General features: G+C 34.6%; 1 protein-coding gene across 1 annotated transcript in view; it reads right to left on the bottom strand.

Moving 5' to 3' along the window:
* LOC110376116 (cGMP-dependent protein kinase, isozyme 2 forms cD4/T1/T3A/T3B) overlaps nucleotides 1-22,810 on the bottom strand; it is a 91,021-nt gene that overhangs the window by 5,565 nt on the left and 62,646 nt on the right. The window contains 2 exon segments of the mRNA XM_021334483.3: nucleotides 4,045-4,186; nucleotides 10,264-10,483. Of these exon segments, the coding sequence (XP_021190158.2) occupies nucleotides 4,045-4,186; nucleotides 10,264-10,483 (362 nt within the window).

The following is a 22,810-nucleotide window of genomic DNA, read 5'->3' on the forward strand; positions in this document are numbered from 1 at the left end:
CTATAGTCTGACGTTTCTGTAATACCACAGATGCTGAACATAATGACAGGTCCTATGAGCTTATTACCGTTATTATAAAAACGTGGAACGGACGTTTAGACAACATCGAAAGTTGTCATTAAACTCCGGATGGACATGAAGTAAGGCACGGAGGGCTAACGGGTAATCATGTGCAAGCATCATAATATGCTCCGCAATTTAGTCACGAGCGTGTAATTACCAGTTCCGCTATGTAAATTAGTAATTAGCCTCCGCGAATGATAAGGGAAGCGATAAATTCTTAACGTTTCTCAGGAAACCTAAGTCAATAAAAATTGGAACAAGTAACGGTCAAAAAATATGCAGCCATTCTTTATCATAAAACTAAATCACGTATACAGTACTCACGATATATATCTATAAATCATAAAACACAACAGGAACTAAGCGTGTTCAACAATAAAGTTTAACGTGATGAATGTTCAATGATGCATCAAAACAATAAAAGCCGAAATGTTCACACCTCACGAAGAATTGAAAATCTAAACATAGACCATTCATTTTATGGAACAGTTATTAACCTTTATTATACTTTCGTAGAAATAGATGCACTCATATTTACAGTATTCGACCCTATAAATGCTAAAGAGGATAAGAGCAAATATAGTTTTAACCTACATAAATACAGACAGGAAACGATTTTACGACCCAGTTAAATTAAATACTAACAAAGAAAGTAGAAAAACCATCTGAAAAAGAAGGTAAAATTAAAGTTATACTAACATTGATGAGATAACAACGGAAATAGATAATGCAACTCTAAGAGACAGTTAAGACGATGAAGTCATCCGGATAATTTTACAAGATCAACAAAAACGGGAACTTTTGTCACAGCTCAGTGATTTTAAAGGTGGTCGGTTAGTAAATGTTTATTTCTAAGAAGAGTTACTTCTAGCTAGTCATTTGGTGTAACGAATCCTAATGTGGTCGTTGCATTTAACGGATTGAAGCAGACTTCCTTCAAACTTGGTTTAAGATTTTCATTTGTTTCTGATGAACCGAATAGTTTAACCAGTTTGAGGTCCATATTTGAACGTGGTTGAAAGGTGTCCTCTAAAATGGCTAGTTTTGAGTGAATTCAGATTCAGATCAGATAAGAGCATTAATTTTATCTTCAGTACAATTTGGATGAAAGTCTGATTTAAGCTTCTTCTTTTTGATCTTTGAAAACAGTGTTGACATCAAGCAACATGTAATTTAAGCTGATTTAATCAGTGTTTGGGTTTGATTGCTCGACTTGCTTCTAACCAGTATTTAACGCTTTGGTAACATAAAAAACCATCGGTCCGTAATGTATGTTCAAATTATTCAATTTGCATATTGGTACACCCGTATCTACTTGATCACGTAATGTACCTCCTTCCATGTTTTACTTTGGTAAGTACTCTGTGAATATTCAAGAGGTTACAAAACTCCAAAATTGGTTACATTTTGTCCGTAATAATGAAATCATCAAACTTCGAAAAGAATGGGTACATTACTCCATTCTTACGACTTTATTGTTAAGTTTATTTGTTACTTTGGTATTTCACAGATTTTAGAACAATGCTCTCAATTTTAGGCAACCTTGCAGATTTGCAACGGTGAACGATAACAATGATTTTGTTTGATAAATAATCCTTTATTTCACTTTTGTTTTCCTTACTTTTGTCTTTGGCATAATATTCTTATTTATCTGCTGTCTGAATAAATAATAGCATGATGCATAATGGATGATTAATAAATTTTGATTTAAAGTGCAATTTTAATTTTAATATATTTTCATAGCTAAAGGCTAGATAACAAAGTTACAAACGAGTTATTGAAACTGGTAATAGTGGTTCCGCAATCAAATGTGTTTTCAAATCACAATTTATCTCTAATTTGTTGATTGAGGTGTGCTCAATTGCTTCATTCGGTACGAATTTTTTATTATATAAATACGTGTATTTTAAAGAGATATATTCAGTACAAAAGTCATATAGACCAGATAGATAGGATAAAATATGTACATAAATGTTCTAGGAAACATGAAGAACAAAGAAAAACTTACACAAAAATAAATTCTGTGGACCCAAATATTTGCCACAAAAACGTTCAAAAATCTGGCCTCAAATACCATACGATCCTCTCGCTTCTGCACAGTGCGCTGACCTTGTGGCCACAATAGTCAGGCTTTTGGCCTCTACCACCTCCATGTTATATAAAAATTGAGTCACACTGATTGTTTAATGACAAACGCGATCAACAATGATTAGTGAGAATTGTCCGTGAGATTGAAACAATCATTCATCGTTTACAATCTAATTCAGACACTGATGATGTTGATATAAACTTATGAGCTATATTCTGTTGTTTGCCATTTATTCCTCTATAAGCTTCTTAAATAGCGTCTGCTGTTATTTCAACTAACTTAGTATTAACAATATCGATAATTTCAACTGTCTGTCTGGATAGATGAAGTGTAAAATCACAATATTCGTGCATTTGCAGCGGTCAGAAAATAACAATCAGTGTTTGCGGAGACGGAGACGTAATGCTAAATGCCAAGGTGAACTTCTTGCACAGTCACCGCGTCTACAAAGCTTATACAATTTAGTTCCATGACAACATAAAGGAAATATTATTACCAATGACTTTCGAAACTTTGTCTCTAAGATACAAGTTATCTTTCTAAATGATCATTAAAATATTACGAAATATAGGGTTTTGTAAAACTCAGCAACTACAAGAGTAAAAAGATTGATCATTAATACAAAGTCTGACTGTGTCCAGGTGACTTTTGACATAAAAAGCAAATCAAGTCTTCTCTAGATCCGGTTTTTGGTTTAGAAGAACAACAAAAATATAAGACAGATCTCATGTATGACTAATACAGTATTATTATTACAAAACCAGTGTTATGTCATCAGAAATAATATTTTGAAAGCGAAACGACGATTACAGATAATCGAATTACGTTGGCCAAGACGGATATGTTTACAAAACATGGAGGCGTGGTCAGAGGTAAAAAGTCACGTCGTTCCGGAACGAAGAACACTCGAAAGTGTACAAACGAAAGTGAAATTTTAAGGTTTAACATGATGTATGGAGCAGATTTCTTTAGAACAGTATGTCATCGGAATAAATTACCACAAGATGACAAATGTCCACTTATTCGAACGACTGTTAATAGATGACAAAGCGATTGTAACACTAATGTTTTACTGTGGTAAAACGATAAAAGAACATCATTCACGTCTTTTTAACAACCGAATTAGAAAGTCGTTAGTAGTTAAACAAGAATATTTGAGTAATAACATAATGTTTCCCAATATTTCGCCTTTGGTATGATTGAGTGAATAAAATATCGATAGTTTTGCAAAATCGAGTATTATGATTCGATTAAATGTGACTATGACTAAGTATCTCTATTAATAGGCGAACATAACGGGTAAATGTCATCGCATTAGCATTCAAAATATAATTCTTGCTATTTAATGATACAATTATCATAACTATCAGTATTCTTCCGAGATTATTCTCGTTTTCTTCGAGTTGTTTTTGTTCATATACAGCTGCTTATGGCCGATTACTTAATAATGAGATGGTGTTATGTTGTTGTGATGAAATTGCTTGAGCCTTTATTGAAGTGGCTTTGTTTAAACCGATCGTTTCCATCGTAATCAAAAAGTTGTTTAAAATACCGTGTTAATTCTTCTATAAAACAATTGGACAATCTTCTATAATACAATAATTGGATAATCGGAGTTCCGTGAATATAGTTTTGATGAATTTGCGAAAATATTTTAAACCAGATTTATTTGCATGAATGCCATAACTTATAGGACTAAGATCCCTTACGACAAGAAAAATACTACGAGAATTTTTTTAAAGCTATAATACTTTTAAATTGCTCGTTCATAGTCTTTGATTAATGTGCCATCTAAACACCTTGAGAATGGCAATTTTTGTGACTCAATCCTACGTGTTAACGCGGGTGCCAATAGTTTGAATAACAAAAGCCATATAAGAATGATAGATTACCTGTCCTTTAGATATGATGAAGAAGGTATCACCACGAGCACCCTGCCTGATGATGTAATCGCCGTTCTGGTAATGAGTTTCCTCCAAAACATCGGAGATTTTGATCAGCGTGTCTTCAGACAAATCTTTGAAGATCGGAACGCTGAAAAAAAGAACAACACGTTAAAAACTGGACCACAGATTATGTCATCGGAAAAAGTAGGCATAACTGTGTTACGTTTGTGAATAGAAAGTGTCTGGTCGATGGCGTATTATGGAATTTGTACGGTGTAAAATAAACAAGTACAGTTTCAATGTTATGGCGGTGCAAAACTTGTTTTATCACAGTTTCTAACTAAACTTTGGTTGGCTTTCCGTAATGTAATACTAGGATGGAAATTTATGATAGGCGTTAATACAGGTAAGGTAATGATTTTAGACTTAGAACCTTCGTGTTAGACCATATCTACTGTTACAGGTATTTTGCGTCAGCTTTCAATTTTACTGCGATAAAGTCCGCTGATAATTCTAATTGATCCAGCTTTCTATAACAGACTACTAAAAAGTGGTCATACAACAAGTATTTAATTATGGTGATATTTTACCCAATGCTTATATCAAAACCTAAAATAAACTGGTGCCTAAATGCTTCTTTAAAGTTTTGATTCTTTTAACCCTGACTCTTCTATCTTATCTATTATTTTCATAGTAAAACCGAAGAAAACAAAATGCTATAGTTAGTTTACTTCGGCAATCATGTAGTAATTTAACTTGTGCCCAGTAATACGCATATTAAATCAATTCAACGGGCTTCTGTTGAAAGTGAACGCCAAAAGGTAGTTATACGAGTCGGCGAGGTTTCCTCGAGTGAGTCATGTTAAGCAAACCTATAAGTGGGATAAGTCAAATATTATGTATATCAGGTAAAATATAGCTGTTATTATAGGTCGTTTTATTGGAGGTATAAATCGGAGGTTGGTGACGTAAGGATTTGTTCTAGGAAGTTTCTGGAAACACTCAAACCTACATACCGCTTGTGCCGTAGATTATAGGAGTAGAATTTAGGAAGGATTTAAAATAAGTGTCCATTTGATGTTTTGTAAAGTTTTCACAGTAATATTGTATGTATTTTTCTTGAAAATAAAAACGGGTCGCGTTTTAGTGTTAGCATGAGATTACTGCACGTTTCTTTAAGAAATCGCTTTAATAACTCGCATTTTGAAATTAAAGATGATTTTAATCTTAATAACGTATTTAAAAAGCGCTGATTCTCAGTCGTATTTAAATAGATAACGCTAAACTATTGCGTGACTGCCTAACCGTAGATCTTTCTATCTTATAACGTTTTCTAACATAATTGCATCATAAACTCGTTACTGTTACAGATCTTTACACATTTTATTGATTACAATTTAATGGCTTTATACAGCTGTGCAATGCACCACTTATGGGACAATTAAAGCGACATAAAAGTGGGTAGTCAGCAGAACAGTAACTACAATTGTTTTTGTAACTGTACGTCACAGTCGGTGAGGATAAAAATTGCTAACATCATGTAGGTAATTTTAACCGACTACAAAAGGGAGGTTCTCAGTTTGACCTGTTTATGTATGTATGTTTATGTTAATTTGTTTGTGGCTGAATCGAGTTTCATGCAGTTGAGTGTTCAGCGAAGTATTTGTCAGACTTAGAAGGTTTTAGGTTAGTCTGAAATTGGTTTTTTTTTTTCACGGTCAATACTCTCTCAAATTGATATCAAAAGTGTATTATGTCAATATCATAATGTGGCCTGCTATAGATTTTTTGTTGCGTAATTTCGAGCGACATTCTAACATTGAGAATTATTTATCATAGCTAAGTTGATGTCTTGGAATAAAATGCATTGGAAATGAAGCAGAAAATGATATAATTCTTGAGAAATAACCTTTATTTATAGCTTTGGTGTCTATTTTGTGCTAATGTGTTATTTATAATGTGCCATCTACTTGCCATAGTTTTTTGTCTTTTTGAATATAACGATATGACCCCTATTTTTGACAAAAGTATAAATATGCACCTGTGGCTGGGTAAGTATTTTTTCTGAGTCCGCGTGACACGAGAAACATTTTGCCTGACCTTGAACAATTATACTATTAACAATAAACGAAGAGGAAAGTCTTAAATAGAACAATAGTGATACAACAAGGCAAAATTGAATTAAAGACTCTTTTCATCAGAACGCTTTTATCAATGGCCCTCAATTCCTAAATTGTAGCAGTTCAAGCCAATAAATTAATTAATTCTTATTTTAAACGTAACGTGTAAAGTAAGATAGCAAGAAATACAGTTTTTTCTCATACTTGGAAGTATTTCGACCTTAATGCAAGGTTTGACAGTCTATGGCCTTGTGTTTGACTGTCTCGGTTCCGCAATATTTGGCTATCAAGTTATTCGGATTACTTTTATTAATAACGAAGTATGGAAAATGATACCTAGGTTTTGTTCCTTATTAAGTTTACTTACTAACACGCTTAATATAAAAGTTATAAATGCAATATTTAATGATATTGATGCATTGAATCAAAATTGCTTTGAGTTGCGCTTCAATTCCCTCATGGCGAACGCAATTTTACAGTCTATGGTTTCAAATCGTTTTATGTGTGACCTTGGTGAGAATCACTATATATAGGATAAATTTCACAAACAGAATTATTCAAAAGTGACGAAAGAAACAAAAAGTAAAGTAGTTGATGTTATTCTGATATATAACCTACATTTATACCAAGTTTCAGTAATATCTGTTCAGCCGTTCGTAAAGAAGGAACACACATACCCCAAATACACACACATACTTTTGGATTTATAATATTATTCTGATGTGATAATACTTCGTCAAAGATGTCTTCAAGGCTCAAATATTCAATTGTTCGGAGTTCCCAAAACAATGCACAATAATAACATGAAGTAAATTGATATCTGGTTGCGTTGTTATATTGCAACATCGTGTAACTTGATGCTAATGTTCAGCGGAGTAATTAACTAAAGTATGTCGAGGCAGAAGCCACTACTTCACGATCAGTATCTTCGACAGAGGAAAACTCAGTATCATTAACGATTATCTACACGTCACGAGATTAACGGACCATTCAATATTTCATCAAAACGGTCACTTCTTTATCGCATTCCTAGACAAGTTTCTAAAACAATCTTCATAATTAGAAGGTAATGATCGCTAATGTGAACAGCAGTGAAAGTAACAAAACAATTAAAATATCATACAATAACTTAATCGTGAGCTAGAAATTATTTACACGAATTTATAACAATACATTATTGACTAGAACACGAACAAATAAACACAATGGCCGCTATCGGTAATGTTTGCTAACCGTCACAAAAACTTACAAATGACTGGTAAATAACAATGATAACAAACCGGCGACAAACGTTATAGTTACATTTGATATCACTCTCAAAGAACATCTGAGTACATACCTACTGCCCGAATTTATTTGTCTGGAAAAATAAACAGGAAACAGTCGTTTTAATTAAACTTCTGAAGATGTTGATAATGCTGGCCACTAAAAATATCCGTGTTTTCAAAACAGATACGAAAGACTATACATATTAAATACTTTTTGTGTTGTCATCCTATCCACTGAATGCTGAACTCAATCCTGCATAAATAACTCCTATACGATAAACAATGAATTTGAAAACTTTGAGACACCGATCCGCCATATTAGATTTTTTACATTTCTACTCAGTCAATCCTACAATACATGGTGCAGCAAAGTCAATAAATCAGTCTAGCAGCTCAGACTAAAATATTACATGCACTTTGGTGGCGTCGATTAAAAATTATACACGTCTCGTGCCGCGGCTAGTCCTGCTTTCTTAGAATAGATTATTACGTCTGTGGAGTGAAAGGATTGCAGTATCAAAATGTCAACTTGCAAACGTGACGGCTAGTAAGTTAGTATTTCGTAAATTGCGCGCGAGTGCTTTTGCAATACTGCGTTGACACTGGTTTCGCCAACAATGGCTTTGTTTTATGTTCGGTTTGATAGCTTAGATGGATACAAGTTAACACCGAGCGCAGATTGTTGCTCTCGCCAGTTCAGTATAGACAATTATATAGTCTGGTTGAGCACTGACTTGGCACAGCTTCCCACGTTAAACGGAATTAGGCAGAATAGAACACCGAAAATAACTTGACCCCAAACGCTTTGTTCTAAAAATAAAATTAGACGATATTAAACCAGTTTCAAATACAACCCAAATTGACGGCAATAATAATCTCGTTTATTTCATATTTCTAAATTACGAAGAGAAATCATTGATGTTCTTAACATCAGACCGACAAGTTCTAAAATAAAGCAACAACATAGATTACCATCGCGATAGAGACATTAATCTTGAAGATGATGGCTTCAACTAAGATGGATCACCGTGCTAAGAGCAAGTACGAGTTCTTCGTAGGGTATAAAGCAACAGATGCTAAGCATTCTATAACACGATACCCTTGATACTAAAATGCAGGGCTGTCTAGAGTTACATGATACTTGAACCGAACACACGCATACATCCGAACACAAATAAAACTTTTTATTGTGGCCATAGGACTCAGAATCTCTTTTTATTATTTCAATGCATGAGTTGTTTTTAAATATTTTACGACGTTTTCTATCTTTGCATTTTTAACCATTTCTAATTCATAACATACTTTTAGCAGAATAAAATTTTCTACATTGATCTATGCATTCGAATGTGGGTTAGCAATCACTGAGAATGTTTTGATGTTTTCAAGTCTCGCGATGATCGTTCCAATAACATCGATCAGGTTATTAATAAATTAGTATTCGTGCGTTGCAATCTGTTCTCATGCGCTCGTGTCAAGGCCCGCTCTATAGACGGTATTGTAAGAGTGTGAGCCCGTCGAAAGCAGAAGAATGGGCCATTGCACGCCCATTGCATTTGCATAAGTGTCCTGAGGTCAATATCCTTCTCTGTCATCGGTAATGCTCTTAGACGCGAGTTTCGTATTGTTGTGTTCGTCTTATACAGATATGTGGAATCTATTCAGAAGCTTATAATGAGGACTTCCGTGTTTTATGGCATCAGTAGTCTTTCATTGTTAGTTGATTTCATGCATATAGCGACAACGATACTTGTCATTGTCTTCTTTATTTATTATTCTCAACATATCAAATCATTTGTTTACCTGTCTTATGAAGGTTTTGTAGTAAGTAAATATCTTATAGTACATCGTCATAATGGATATGTATTTACATAATTTAGATTTACGCTACGGTAATAAAACAGAGAATAAATGAAAGTAAGAGGAGTTTATAATCTAGATTAGAATTAATATAACTGTGATAAAGTGCCCTTTTTACATACTTATATAAATGGAAATTGTATGGATTCAAATTGATAAGCAACAATATTTAAATGGGAATTAGAACGGCAAGTACCTAGTTGTTATTGTACAACAAAACATGAACAATCTGCTTGTAAGTCACCACATTACGGGGTTACTGGCCTCGTTATTGTAAACAACGTCTTTTTTGGAAGGATAAGTCGAAATAGCTGATCTAAATAAAGCTTCAATACTCTTTAAAAAAAACCGAATATGATTGTACAGACTACGTTCTGTGCCAAGTGTGAATGATCTTTGAAATGTATTTTGGGCACATCATAATTTATAAATTAGCGCAGACCTTTCACACAAAGATTTCTAGTTCTTTGTATCCGTTGAAGACTGATGTTGCCATAAATGATGATCATAGCAATTTTATTGCAATCTTGGAAGTGAACATCTCTATCTGGGCTCTAGCTAAACGAAAAACAATAGCACTAGAAAGCATGAAAATTTAGAACGACAATTTCTACTTTTATGTCATTAAACCGTGTGTGTCATCTATGTATGTTTAGTAAATAAATGTTATCAATAAATACTGACAAAATATTACTTCTAACACCAAATCATTAAAGGTAAGATAAAGTCAATATAACTTAAGTATTTCGCTGTAAAACGATGTTCATTTAGAAACTTGTAGACAGAAACTTAGAAGCCAATATTGGCAGTAAATGAGTAAATAACTACTTGACGATACCTACATACGGAGTCCAAAAAAAGTTGATTGGATTTTGTTTTGTATGAAGTTGTGATTTCAACGACATTTAATGATGTTGATGTAAAATCGGATGATGTAAGATTGAGAGATGGTGTTAACAAAAGTAATGTAAAGTCCTTACCTCTTAAGGAAGTCGGTGTATTCAGCCTGGCGTATGAGCCCAGTACGCATCATGATGGTCTGGAAGCACTGGCGCTCGATGGCCCATAGTCGACAGTCCGTGGCCGCCTTGATGGTGGCAGTGCGTTTGCAGTTGTAGAGGATGGCCAGCTCGCCGAACACCTTGCCTGGAGCCATCGTGCTGAGGTATTTGTTCTCTCGCGATACTTCCACGCGTCCCTCTGTTGAAGAAATATTTAAGTTAAGTAAAGGAATATTTGACAATATGGATGAAATGGCTTATAATGGCTTTTGTAGAAAAAAATCTTCACGATAATTAGTTTGTAGGTTGAATTCCTTGTTGCAACTAATATGCTTGAATGAATTTTCTTGTTTTTACTTTAAACACGCTTGATGTAAAACAAAATCTTAAGAACGCAAAATTGAGTTGAAATTGTCGTAATTTTAATAAAATTCGTGTCGAGATATTTATAAACGCAATTATAGTATTTGCTTAAACATAAATAATCATAAAGTTAGATAGATATCAAGTTATTGAGGCTAATGGCTTAAGACCTAAAGGCTTTACGCAGCGGGGTAGAAACTGGTAAATTAATAAATACTCTTGCTATATTTTCCTTTCAACTTTCAGGAGAGAACGTAGGAAGGCTAATCTTCAATGCATCTACATTGGTAATGATGCTAATTTGTGTTGACTGTTTTAGATCTAGTGACCTTGAACAAACAGTACATTGTTTGAGGCCTACTTTAAGTTGTTGGACTACAGCATGTACCAATTGCTAATTTCTATATTAAACGATAAATACCGCCAAGGTTACCAAGATTGAAATTGTCGGCGGACATTCGTGAGTCATGACTGCGAATGGACCCGATATGGCAAAAATACATTTTTATATTGGCAAAATCGAACATTCAAGTTTTATGACTCTTATCGTTAAGTGTGAAAGATTACAATTGTAAGCGGCTGTTATTATCGAACATGAGAAGATAAGTGTGAGAATAAATAGAGAGGCATGTGAAAATCTTGTTTGTTTAATGAATGAACGTGAGTGCTTGGTACTCGAAGTATTTTAACAAGATACGAAGACAAATGAAAAGGAATATTTGTTAATTTATGAATCATTGTGGATGGGAATTTCAACCAACAATAAATTCTATAAATAGTAAAAGCAAGGCAATTAATACTTGACATTCTATTGAATATTTCGTGATGGATTGCAGTATTTTGAAAGCGATAGAGATTTTAGCTTGAAGTATTGATAGATTCCTGGATATGATGTGGGATGGTACTAATATGTACACGAAAGTACTAATTGAATAGCTGGGATTTATTTTGATAAGGCAATGTACATCAGTGGTCTTTTGTCACTCATAACTGTATCCATAACGTTACCATGACGTAAGGATTATTGATTGTGTCGAAAAATCATTGAATGTGATCAATACAAATAGTAACTGTTTATTTGTATCGTAACGTTACGCGCAAAACATTAACTGTAAACCTATAGATCAATTCATAGATGCGTACATGCATACTACTGTATTGTTTAAACAACGATTCTGCGTAACACAGTCTATTGTCTGGTCAAACTTCAATCCCGTTATATCGTCCACAAACTAAATCAATAGTACGAATAGATCGTAGTTACCACGTCCGACCTATTAATTTTTCCTGAATACGTATATAACACCATATTGTTTATACATAATAAATAGGATATTAATATTATCAACACACACCACAGCACAGGTATGTTTTATTTCAGCAAAATTTGGAAAACAATTTCAAAACATTCCCTAAATTTTTAAATCTTTGAAATTCTACTAAAATTAAAAATCAGAATACTCGAAGATACTGTCTAGTACTGATAAGACAGATTATTAGTGAGGCTTTATGTATGTAAGATTATGTAGGTATGTCTAAACATTTTATAATATTAGGCGTATTTTATAATATTATAAGGTAGTAATTAAGTACAAGTACATACAAACAATTTGTGGCGCACTCCACTCACATCATATCGTAGACTAATATTTGCAAAGCTACAACAAAGTCACGAAGCAAGGACGCAGTAGTTTAACCTCAATTTTATTACATTAACGATCAAATCTTTTATGTAACAGTACATTTGAATGCTAATTAGCTAATAGACTAACATCATCTAACATCATTTGAAAGCATTAAAATGTTAAGTAATAAATGTGCATTCTAAGTGAATGCGTCTAATAAAGATAAAAACGTTTTTGAAATTCTAAGACAGATATTTAAGTATATGAGAAAAGAAAAATTCTTTATCAAATAATAAATTCTAGAACACGTGCTAACAATACAATGATTTATTTAGCAACAACGCACCAACTTTCAGTGGTAAAAATTACAAGTTTCTAAATCGTGTGTGAAATTATTACAATGTAAAATACTTCGGAAGTAATGTGCGATAGATTGGGAAGTGTAACTTTTTATTGCATTCATATTATAAACTTTCTACATTTAATTTAGTACAACTCCCATTGTAAGACTTATGGACAGCAGAACAGTAGTTTCTCATTAAGGTAACGTATATATCAACACGGAAATCTGGATAAAACTTAATCAAACATAAGACTGTCTGATACAAAGTAAGCGTGGGATTAAACGCATTATAAGTACTCCTACACTTGAATACGGTGTTAATTTTATTAACAGTTCTTAAAATCTTGGCTTTGAAAAATTGAGCAAATATGATAATCTTAAGCCTCAAAAAGCGGATTTAGCTCTAGAAGATTTTAGAATGCTTAAAACAGATAAAGAACATAGAACTCTAATAACAGCAATTATGAATAAGTAAAGGAAAATTTACTTTTAATTTACAACCCAAATATCATGCAAATAGCTAAATCACAAAACGGACATACGAATAACTGGTCCAGTCTTAAGTGACGTAAATTAAATAGTCAAAGAACGAAAGTGTTTCAAGGCGACTAGCTTGGAATATAATACCGGGGTCAGAAGTTCGGATACGTGTCCAGGCTTATGGCCGTTTTATTGTCCAACTATGTTACTTTAGTGCAGTGGGGTTACAACACTGATACCGGCTTTCGAATAGATGTTATATGTATTGTTTATGGCTATACATGTTTTCGCAAGAGATGGTTTCAGTGTTTTTGTCTACATCATTTCAACTCTGTGACTTTTCGGTTGCATTTGTTTCTATATTCGCTATATTTGGATTTACATCATTCAATGCCGAGCTTGGTTCACAAGGAAACGTAAGAATCTCCTCCTACCTATTATGCATACGAGGTAGTCTTAATGAGAACCTAGTAATTGCTAGGTTCCTGTTATTCCCATTGTCCTTCAACTTCTATTACTGCATTATATGCTTAAATTCTTACCCATAAACGTTAAACAAGGTCGTCGTTTCGAAATTACAATTGAAGCGTAACTTGCGGTTGGTGGTCCATTGTCTTAACTACCAGTTAATATCTCTAAAGCTGAATACGTGAGCAATATCCACCACGTCAGTAATGTTTCTGACAAACAGCAATTTCTATGGAAATCGCCCAAACAAATAAAGCTTTACTCAGAAACAATTCTTAAGACAATATTTGCATCTGACAAGATAAACGGCTTCCATGAAAGAATGTAAGTGAACTGTAAAATTTTCTTTAAGTTTTAAAACTCAATTGTAAGGAAAAGTCGGTAGAACACACTATAAAATAAAATTACCATAACTAATCGAATTTTACACTGAAACCTACGTTATATCTAATGTTCTTTTTCGTAGAAATACTCGTGTACTTTGCAATCAATAATTCAAATTGCTGCATTTACAAGTATGTTAATTCTTATATTCGTGTCTAACTTAAACTAGAAGTAGGGCAGCACAAAGCGTAGTTTAATTGATATGCCGGTCTCGGTGCGTTTAGCAAACTACGTATACATATGCCAAGGCGCTCAAAACCTCGATCGTAAATGGAGTAAGCGTGGCGCAATGTCCTGTCCTTCTTTAGTTTTTGGCTACATTTTATGTGGTCTTCATAATGAACTATGATTAAGCGGGAAACTGCTTAGGTGCGGCCGTAAAGGAAATGTATTAATCAATTTGCCGTGTTGTCCCGGCTACCACTATATACCGTCATTTCCCGTGTGTGTTGTAAGACTCGACTAAGAGATTGTATCAAGAGAGTGGGCAGCATCCACGTACTTACACATCATTGCACTTTGACCAGTTATCCGGTTGTTAATAGTGATTAGTGCAACATACTGTAAGGTCGTCGTCTTTTGTTACACTGTTCAGAAAAGATGACTTTTAATCAGTTGTGATTAATTGCATAAATGATAGTGCTGATATTTGTACCTATTTCGTTCGTTGTAAATACTGTTTACAATTATCAGCAAACAATCCAAACAATGCGCATATTACAAACAAGGAGGTAACAGATCCTTATGATGAAACTCTGAGTCATGTGCGTAGGCATTTCACGGTTCATGTTACGTCATCGAAATGTCACCCGTAAGACCTCGAAATTTTCCCGTCGCCAAACACGTTCATACATCGATCAACATCAGTAGACGTGAGATCAAAATAACTTCCTGATAACAGCTGTGATAGCCGTTTATATAGTAGACAGATAGTAAAGTTACATAAAACCTTATCCTACATAGAAGCGTACTCATTCTAATAGGGGAATCAATATTTACCTGAGTCTCCATTTCGGGAGTATTTCTCAACGGACTTATTGTTAGGATCTAATCGTGACACGTCTAACAATATTCCCGCATCCAGTGATGATTCCGTAGCAGTACTGTCTCGCTGGCAGAGATTACCCGTCCTCCTCTTTCTCGTGCCATAAGTATGCACAGGCACTATTAACTTAGGCCTGGGTATCGAGAAATCGGAGTCCGAACCACTAGATGAGCTTTTTGCACTTCTAGAAAACACACCATTAACATTTGGAACACGCTCTTCACTAATACGATCTTTTTGTGTCCCAAACGACATAATGTCATTGTACCTTTCATACCTATCATCACTTTTCACTCTCACTGTATTGTATAGCTTTCCATACTTATCACGTTTGATTTGTTTTGCAACACTGTTTATAGTCCGATGGTCACTTTCTTTAGTCAGATCAGTAGAGTGTAACCCATTAGTAATCGGCGGGGCGGGTTTATTTTGGCTTCCGTTGAACATTTCGTACTGCATTAACGTCAGCTGTTCGCTCGGTGACAGATTTCTTTTCGGTTGAGTGACAGTGACTCCATTATAACTCTCGTCAGGCTGCACCGCATCGAGATAAGCTCGGAGGGGCGCTCTTCCTTCGCTTTTTACTCTTAAAGATTTAGAACGAAAGCTAGGCTTAGTATCTTCGATGCGTCCGTTTCGTTCGTTCGCCGGTTGCGTTATGTGCTTAGGAAGTTGATCGCATGTTGATAGCGACTGGTTAATAGGCTGCATGTACAAACCCAAATCTTCCGCTTCGCAATCTAAATCGAGGTTCTGTTTTCCGTTCCTGGACTTTATTGGACTCAAGTCCAAAGTAGCCATAGAGTTGATTAACTGATACATAGTATTTCCATTTTGTTTTATTGGCTCGCTGTGAGTATTTTTATCTTTTTTGGTGTCCTTCTGCATCTGTTTTATCTTATCACTGTCTGTGTCATTATTCTGTTGACTTACTCTGGAGTAGTACTCATAATATGATTCAGACGATGGGTCAGGTGGTACCGCTCCAGGATCAGGTAACGGATAATAACTTTTTTTAGAGTCAGCTTTTCTTTGCCGGTGCGCATACTTTAACGAATCCTTACGTTGCGGCGGCACAGGGGGCTGTTTGCTATTCGAACCAAAAGATTCAATGTCCCATTCAGTAAAATTTCTACGCTTAACTCTTCTTAATGTAGATGGTCTATATCCATTTGGCATATCTTTAAAACTATAACTATGTTTCAATTTATTCTGTGCGAGAAGATTATTATTTGCTCTCGCTTTTTCCTCTATGTTTTGTTGATATTTAGCTAATTGAGATATATTTTCGTTAGGAACATCATTAGAGTAACTATATTCATTATCTTCCAATGAATATGTTTTGCTATCGTAATCTTTGTCGCTAGTACGACCAACGTCTCTGCACGACTTGCTTCTCGATATTGAATTGAATTTAACACTGTTTGAATGGTCGTCGTTTTCATTGTAAGAGCTGAGATTCTTTGCACCGACCCAGTTCGCCGCGTACACAAGGTCCATAGTCCTGTCCGTAATGGACAGCCACGGGTCCTCCATGACCGCTTTTCCTGGATAATGCTTGATTTTCATAATGTCGTCGAATATCTTAGTGTCGCTTTATTTACATCATTGTGTACACAAAACATTTGTGAGTCAGGAGTCGTACTTGATAATATTAATTCCATTTTCCCGTTGGATGTATGTTATAGAGCAGTTAAAGGTTACGACGGTCGGACGTCATTAGACGGGAGATTAATGTGACGCACTGGCTGTTTTTGTTAGTTCATAATAATCAGGAACATCAATTACTCAAGACAATCTGTGGAAGTTCATATTTAATGCTGCAGCAAAATTTTAATATCAAAGAGATATATAATTTTAGTCATGTAAAATTAATCGGCGGAGCAAACATTTCTCAATTTACATTTACCTACTAAATGATTGCGTTAAGAATGGCGCGTTCGATTGATTAATGTATAACAATGGAGCGATTTTGCAACCACTATTATACTTATCCGTGTCTAGAAACTCTATTATTTTTACTTGAGATACAAAGCGAGTGCACCTTCTCGACAGCTGCACACGTTAACCGCATTGCTAACGAAGTACCCAACATGAGAAAGAACTTTGCCTAATACTTTTTGTGATCTAGAATAAAAATAGAGTTTGCTTTTCTTTTAATATTTCAGAACCTCGAACCTACATAAATTGTAATACCAAGCAGTAATATTTTAAGTGTTAATGCTCCCTGTGCTTAATACTATAAAAGGAAACTTGCATCATCATTGCATCTGTACGTGTTTCCACGACCTATACTTAAACTTCATTCAACTTATTTAAAGTACATCTACAATTTTACGTGAACAGCCCATACTGAGTGACCTTCAAGACGCTGCAACAATACGTAACTGTGACAAAAAACCTCAAACAGTAAACTTCGCAACAGCGGACGCGTCACGGGAGGCAAGCACGGCCATTGCACAAGAAGCAGTTTAGCCCAATACATCAACAACGAGGAAGCCCTAACTGGGCGTCAAGAGCCCATAAGGCGAATGCAAATGGAATCACATTACGCAATAATTAGATAATGGGGACTGACGAGTGCGAGTAGCAGCTGGCGATACAACTGCTACATACGGCCTGTTTATTGTTATTAATAATGTCGCACTTTCACTGCGAAACGAATACAAACTTGAAGCAGATGTCAATCTAGATAACGCATTGAAAGTCAGCCATGAACTAAATAACTAATTATCATATTAAGATAAAGAAAACAAAAACAATGTAGGTGAAGAAAACAATAACAAACACTACTTGTAATAAAGTAGCAAATTAGCAGCAATCATTAAACGCCTGATCGAGTTAGTAGGAAACGATTTCTAAGACATCAACCGATAGACGAGTTGAAACAAGTTCATTGGTCCACATATCCAGTCGGCTGGTCAGTGATGATACGTGAGAAACATATCCAGGAACTTGAGAAATTGTGGCCAACGCATGGTTAAATAATTTTCCAATAATAGATCAAATATTAAAGTAAATGTGACAGCCATTGCCTTCATAGTGGTTATTTCTTTTACTTTCAACTACATATTTAAAATGTTTAGATTTTTTTATGTTTCGATATTTATATGTCAAGTTTAATATGGATGATTTTATCGTAGAATATCATATGGATGTTATTATAGCTAGAATAAATGCATTCCTAGGAATTGAACGTGCGTTGAGGAAGTATTTCTACTATTGTTCTTATTCACCATTAACTGACTGTGACTATAAGTCGTAAAAGTGGCCTGTATAGAGAATCTTCATATGAAGATAAAGAAAATTCCATTATCATACTCAGCAATTAAATTCTTGCTATCTACCACAACAAAAACAATAGATAATAGTCAAAACAATGCAAATGACTCGCCATTTTTAAGTTATGCTGTGCATTTTGCTGTAATACTAGCAATAAGTACATCGAAAGCAGTAAAAACCGTTGACTCATCAATGGAGTACAAGTCATTGATAGAATTACAATATATTAGTCAGATACGCAAATAGCACGCGCTGAATTTATTTAGAACTAACGGTAAGTTATACGAATCATAAACAATGGTAGCCCTTTCTCCTTTCAAAGTGACTTCAATATTTTAATTGTCATTCACAGAATACTGTTCCATGAGGATAATCGGGATTATAACAAAAACCAGAACAAGTTTTAACACAGACAATTCAATAAACAGTTTTGCCTTGCAATTTATTAGTGAAGCAATTATTATCATGTCGTAAAATAACCCTGTGTTATAATGATCACTTGACGTTTTATTTCGAAATTTCTGCACTGCTACCAACGCTTTCTACGGTCTGGTGATAATTTTAATAATAGGAAAAGTTATTATTATGATAACATCATATTATGTATGTGCAGTATTGTTAACACGCAACGGAGACAATCCTATTGGTATAGTATGGTATGTATGATACCATCAATGTATTTAACTTTCTAATCTTTGTTTGAATACAAAAACGTGACAATGGTTCATACATTCATATCAAATCGATTATATTACCCGACATACTAGTTCCAAAGTGTGTTAGCAAGCGCAATGATTTCAATAAATTAACGAGGCGTGAACTGATTCGTACTGCAATATTTGCAATACGTAGGTTCATTAATTATGAAACCGGTACTTGATTGATTTGGTTCACAAAATTTTTGTATACTTAGTATCCAGCAGGGACAACTGCAAAATGAATTAATGTTCAATGTTGCTGATATCGTTAAACAAGACGAGGTCTAACAAGGCAATGATGTCATACTGCTTGGCCGAACACAGGCATAGAAAGCTCGAGGCTCAGACATTAATATGCTAAAATATCTTCACTGTGAAGACAACGCTCCAAAATACTTTCACGCCACACGGGTAGTGCACGCAAATACGAGAGGCTTGCAATAACCTTGTAGTGCATGAGAGCCTCCGAAATGTTACTTTCAAATCGTGAATCGGACTAAAGGACAAGGTGTTCATATAAATAATTTTTAGCTCGTAAAATTCAATGACTTCATCGTTTTCAACTTCTTTTTCGAAATACCCCTAAAATATATTTAAACATTTTGCTGCAGCATTAAGTGAGTAACATGTTAATTTTTAATCCATTTCGGTGCACGGATTTGTGTTATCCGCCTTAATCTCTCCAATGCAGTAGCAGCTGCATGTCCCGCGAAAACACATTTTATTCAAACACAATAGCACATCACACTATTTACCATAGTTTAATGGAATTGTCTCTTCAATTCAGTTTAATTGAGAAACAAAAACTAATAAACAAAACACATCGCTTGTCACACAGTGAAGTCGATCGCGACTATTTTAAATTCGGAACGCGAGACATTGGGGACACGGCGACCAATCACGTCAGCGCCGCTCCGCTTACTGCTCTACTCCGATCCGATCAACTCCTGCGCAAACGCAGCCAGCTGACGGCGCGTGCAGGCGAGACAGATATACGTCAGACAGAGACGAAACATATACTTACCTGAATAATAAAAGCTCCAAGCTCACAAAAGGTGGACGAGGTGGTGAACCTTTTAATTTTGATCCTAGAGATACTGTAGAGCAGTAAGCTACGACTAAAAAAGAAGTCCCCATTGTGATAAACATACGTTTTAAATTTAAAATAAAAACAACACGTGGTTTTGTGTACTCCACGACCACTTGTTAAAACAGTAGAACAATCATTGATGTAAGCAATCATAATGCTGATAAAGGAACTTATGACATTCCAGATGTTGACACAGATTTACATCATACTGAACGAGCTTCAGTAAGGAGCTACCATATTATATACATTATACAATTTTTATTGTAATCAACTGTAAATGTAATTTGTGTGTGAAAAGAACGAGGTAAATAGGTATGCAAGGCACTACCCTTGACCGGATAACTATCAAATTTTATTCACTTTAGAAGCACAACCTTCAGACTCACTTTGAAAAAGTCATTAGTCTATTTTAGGAGTCTAAAATAACAAAACATTCATTAAATTTTGGAGCAGAGTAACATTGAAAAGGCATTCGTAAAGATGGATTTAAAATAAAATACATACAACCAAAAAAATATTGTCAAGAAATTCAAAACTCTTTGAACGTCTGTAAAATCATTGAAGTTTTTCCTATTTAAAATATTGCTGTGGTCTTTTCCGAAGCGCACAAATGAAATAACCTTCATACCGAGACTAATAAAAGCAAAACGATTATAAAACAATATCAACTCGAAGTAATTGTCCAATAAAAAAGAAAATTATCAATATCAAGAGCAAAGTAAATAAAATCGAAAAGAAAGCGGTTAATGGAATAAATTGGTGAAACAAACAGGGAAAATTTTCAATTACTAATGCTATTGATAGCAGCCAACGAAGCGTGAGGCTGCATAAAAATTTTGCAATGTAAGGAAACTTAAGACATTTTTGGAACTAACCTCCTTAAACATTTTTGCCGGCAAGAATTACAGTAAGAGGAAAGTTATCACTTGAAATAAATCACGTAACCCGTCCTCAAAACCGGTTATTATGATCTAAGATTTCAGAAGAACAATATTTCATAAAGAAATGAATTCTACAGTTAAATTTTCTCGGTATAACGTGCAGTAATGGGCGCAGAACATAACCGTTCCGTTGGACATCTCAGAGATATCATCATAAAAGTATAATACATGTGAATTCGTGATCATAAAACCCGTTCTACAAGACGTGTCGAAGTTATAAATTAGGACTTGGATTATAATTTGTCTACTCTACTCTGTTTGTTTTGTACCTTATAGTTTATCTATCATTAACTTTCCATATAAGAAAATTTTATTATGTGTTACAGAATTATGGATAGTAAAACACCATGCAATTATGGTCGACATCGTCGAATCGAAAGTTCAAGTAAAAGTAGAAATGCTAATCGCGAAGATGTTCAGTCGGATTTCATTTGTGACGCAATTATTGTACGGTCAAGGCTGTGGGCTGGGAATAATGTTATAGTTTCACTTTTATTTGCTGCTATTACCCTTATACTTCGGCATAATACTACTTCTGATAGTTTATTGCTCTCAACTGAGAGCGCCATTATCTACATATAGTTTGTTTCGGAGGAAAATATTATCACCAGGGATTCCCGCATACTCTTCAAAAACCCCAGACATAGTGTCTCATATTCCAATCTAAACAAACATCCCTCTACCATTTCCCAGAATTCTGTGTTAATTTCAAAGGAAATTCCATTCCAGTGCTCAGTGCAGGCACAGTTGTTCTCTTGTTCATTTACAACCGTCCAAATGGAACGAGTTAATAGAAGCTCGTAGTAATACCACCATTTGTTGCCTTGTCTAATTGAACAATGAAGACAGGCATGCAGTCGTTCTTTCCCCTCGTTTAAATATAATGTACTTTCAATGAATGACGTCATCGACCCGTATATTACTTGAAAGGGCGTCCTTATGGACAACTCAATGAATGCGTTCACATTTTTTACTCTGAGTATCTATGAACTATTTACTGTGTTATGTTTGACATTCTGTACACCAGTAATAACATAGATATGTTCTAGGAATGGCAATAATACCTCTAGTATATCGCCTTTAGTGGAATAACTATCCCACGGTCTTTGATTTATTTCAAATTAAAAATATTCTGCACTCTATTAATATTAATGATGCATCTTTTAGACATATCTTTAACCTACATTAAAATGATCGAGTAAATCAAGTTTAGTGTTTGGCTTCCTTTTTACTTTCCTTTGCATTTGCAGATAAATCCAAGCATGGTAAAAAACTTTACAGACTATTTATTTGGAGTACTTCCTAGATACATAATAATTAATGCGAACAAAATCAACCAAACCGGACACAAACAAATCGTAATGCATATCTTTACCAAATTGAACTTGTTATGCAAGAAAATTAAGTGTTAAGTAACAAAAGACAGTTGTAACAAGTTTTAATGGAGCCAATATAGGAATCAGGTCACAATAACGAGGCAAAGCAAAATGTTTATAACGAGAATTATTCAGATCGTTAAGAGAAATCGTCTGATACGGATGGTCACCCATGAAGAATGCATGCGTTGGACAAATAACTAGACCTCATGCACTTCTTGCTCAAAGAAAAATGTTGATCTTATCGCTGCAACAAAAAAGAGGAAAATGTCCATAGTTAAGAAGAAAATTAACATTCTTTAAGCTATTTAACGTATAGATGCTGTGTTGAATGTTTTGGGGAGTAACTATAACAATTTCATCGAGATTTGATAGGCTCAAAATGATATCGAAACCACATGGAACGCATACCTACTTCTTAAGAAAGCTGT

Source organism: Helicoverpa armigera, chromosome 18 (assembly GCF_030705265.1).
Source record: "Helicoverpa armigera isolate CAAS_96S chromosome 18, ASM3070526v1, whole genome shotgun sequence".
NCBI lineage: Eukaryota > Metazoa > Arthropoda > Insecta > Lepidoptera > Noctuidae > Helicoverpa > Helicoverpa armigera.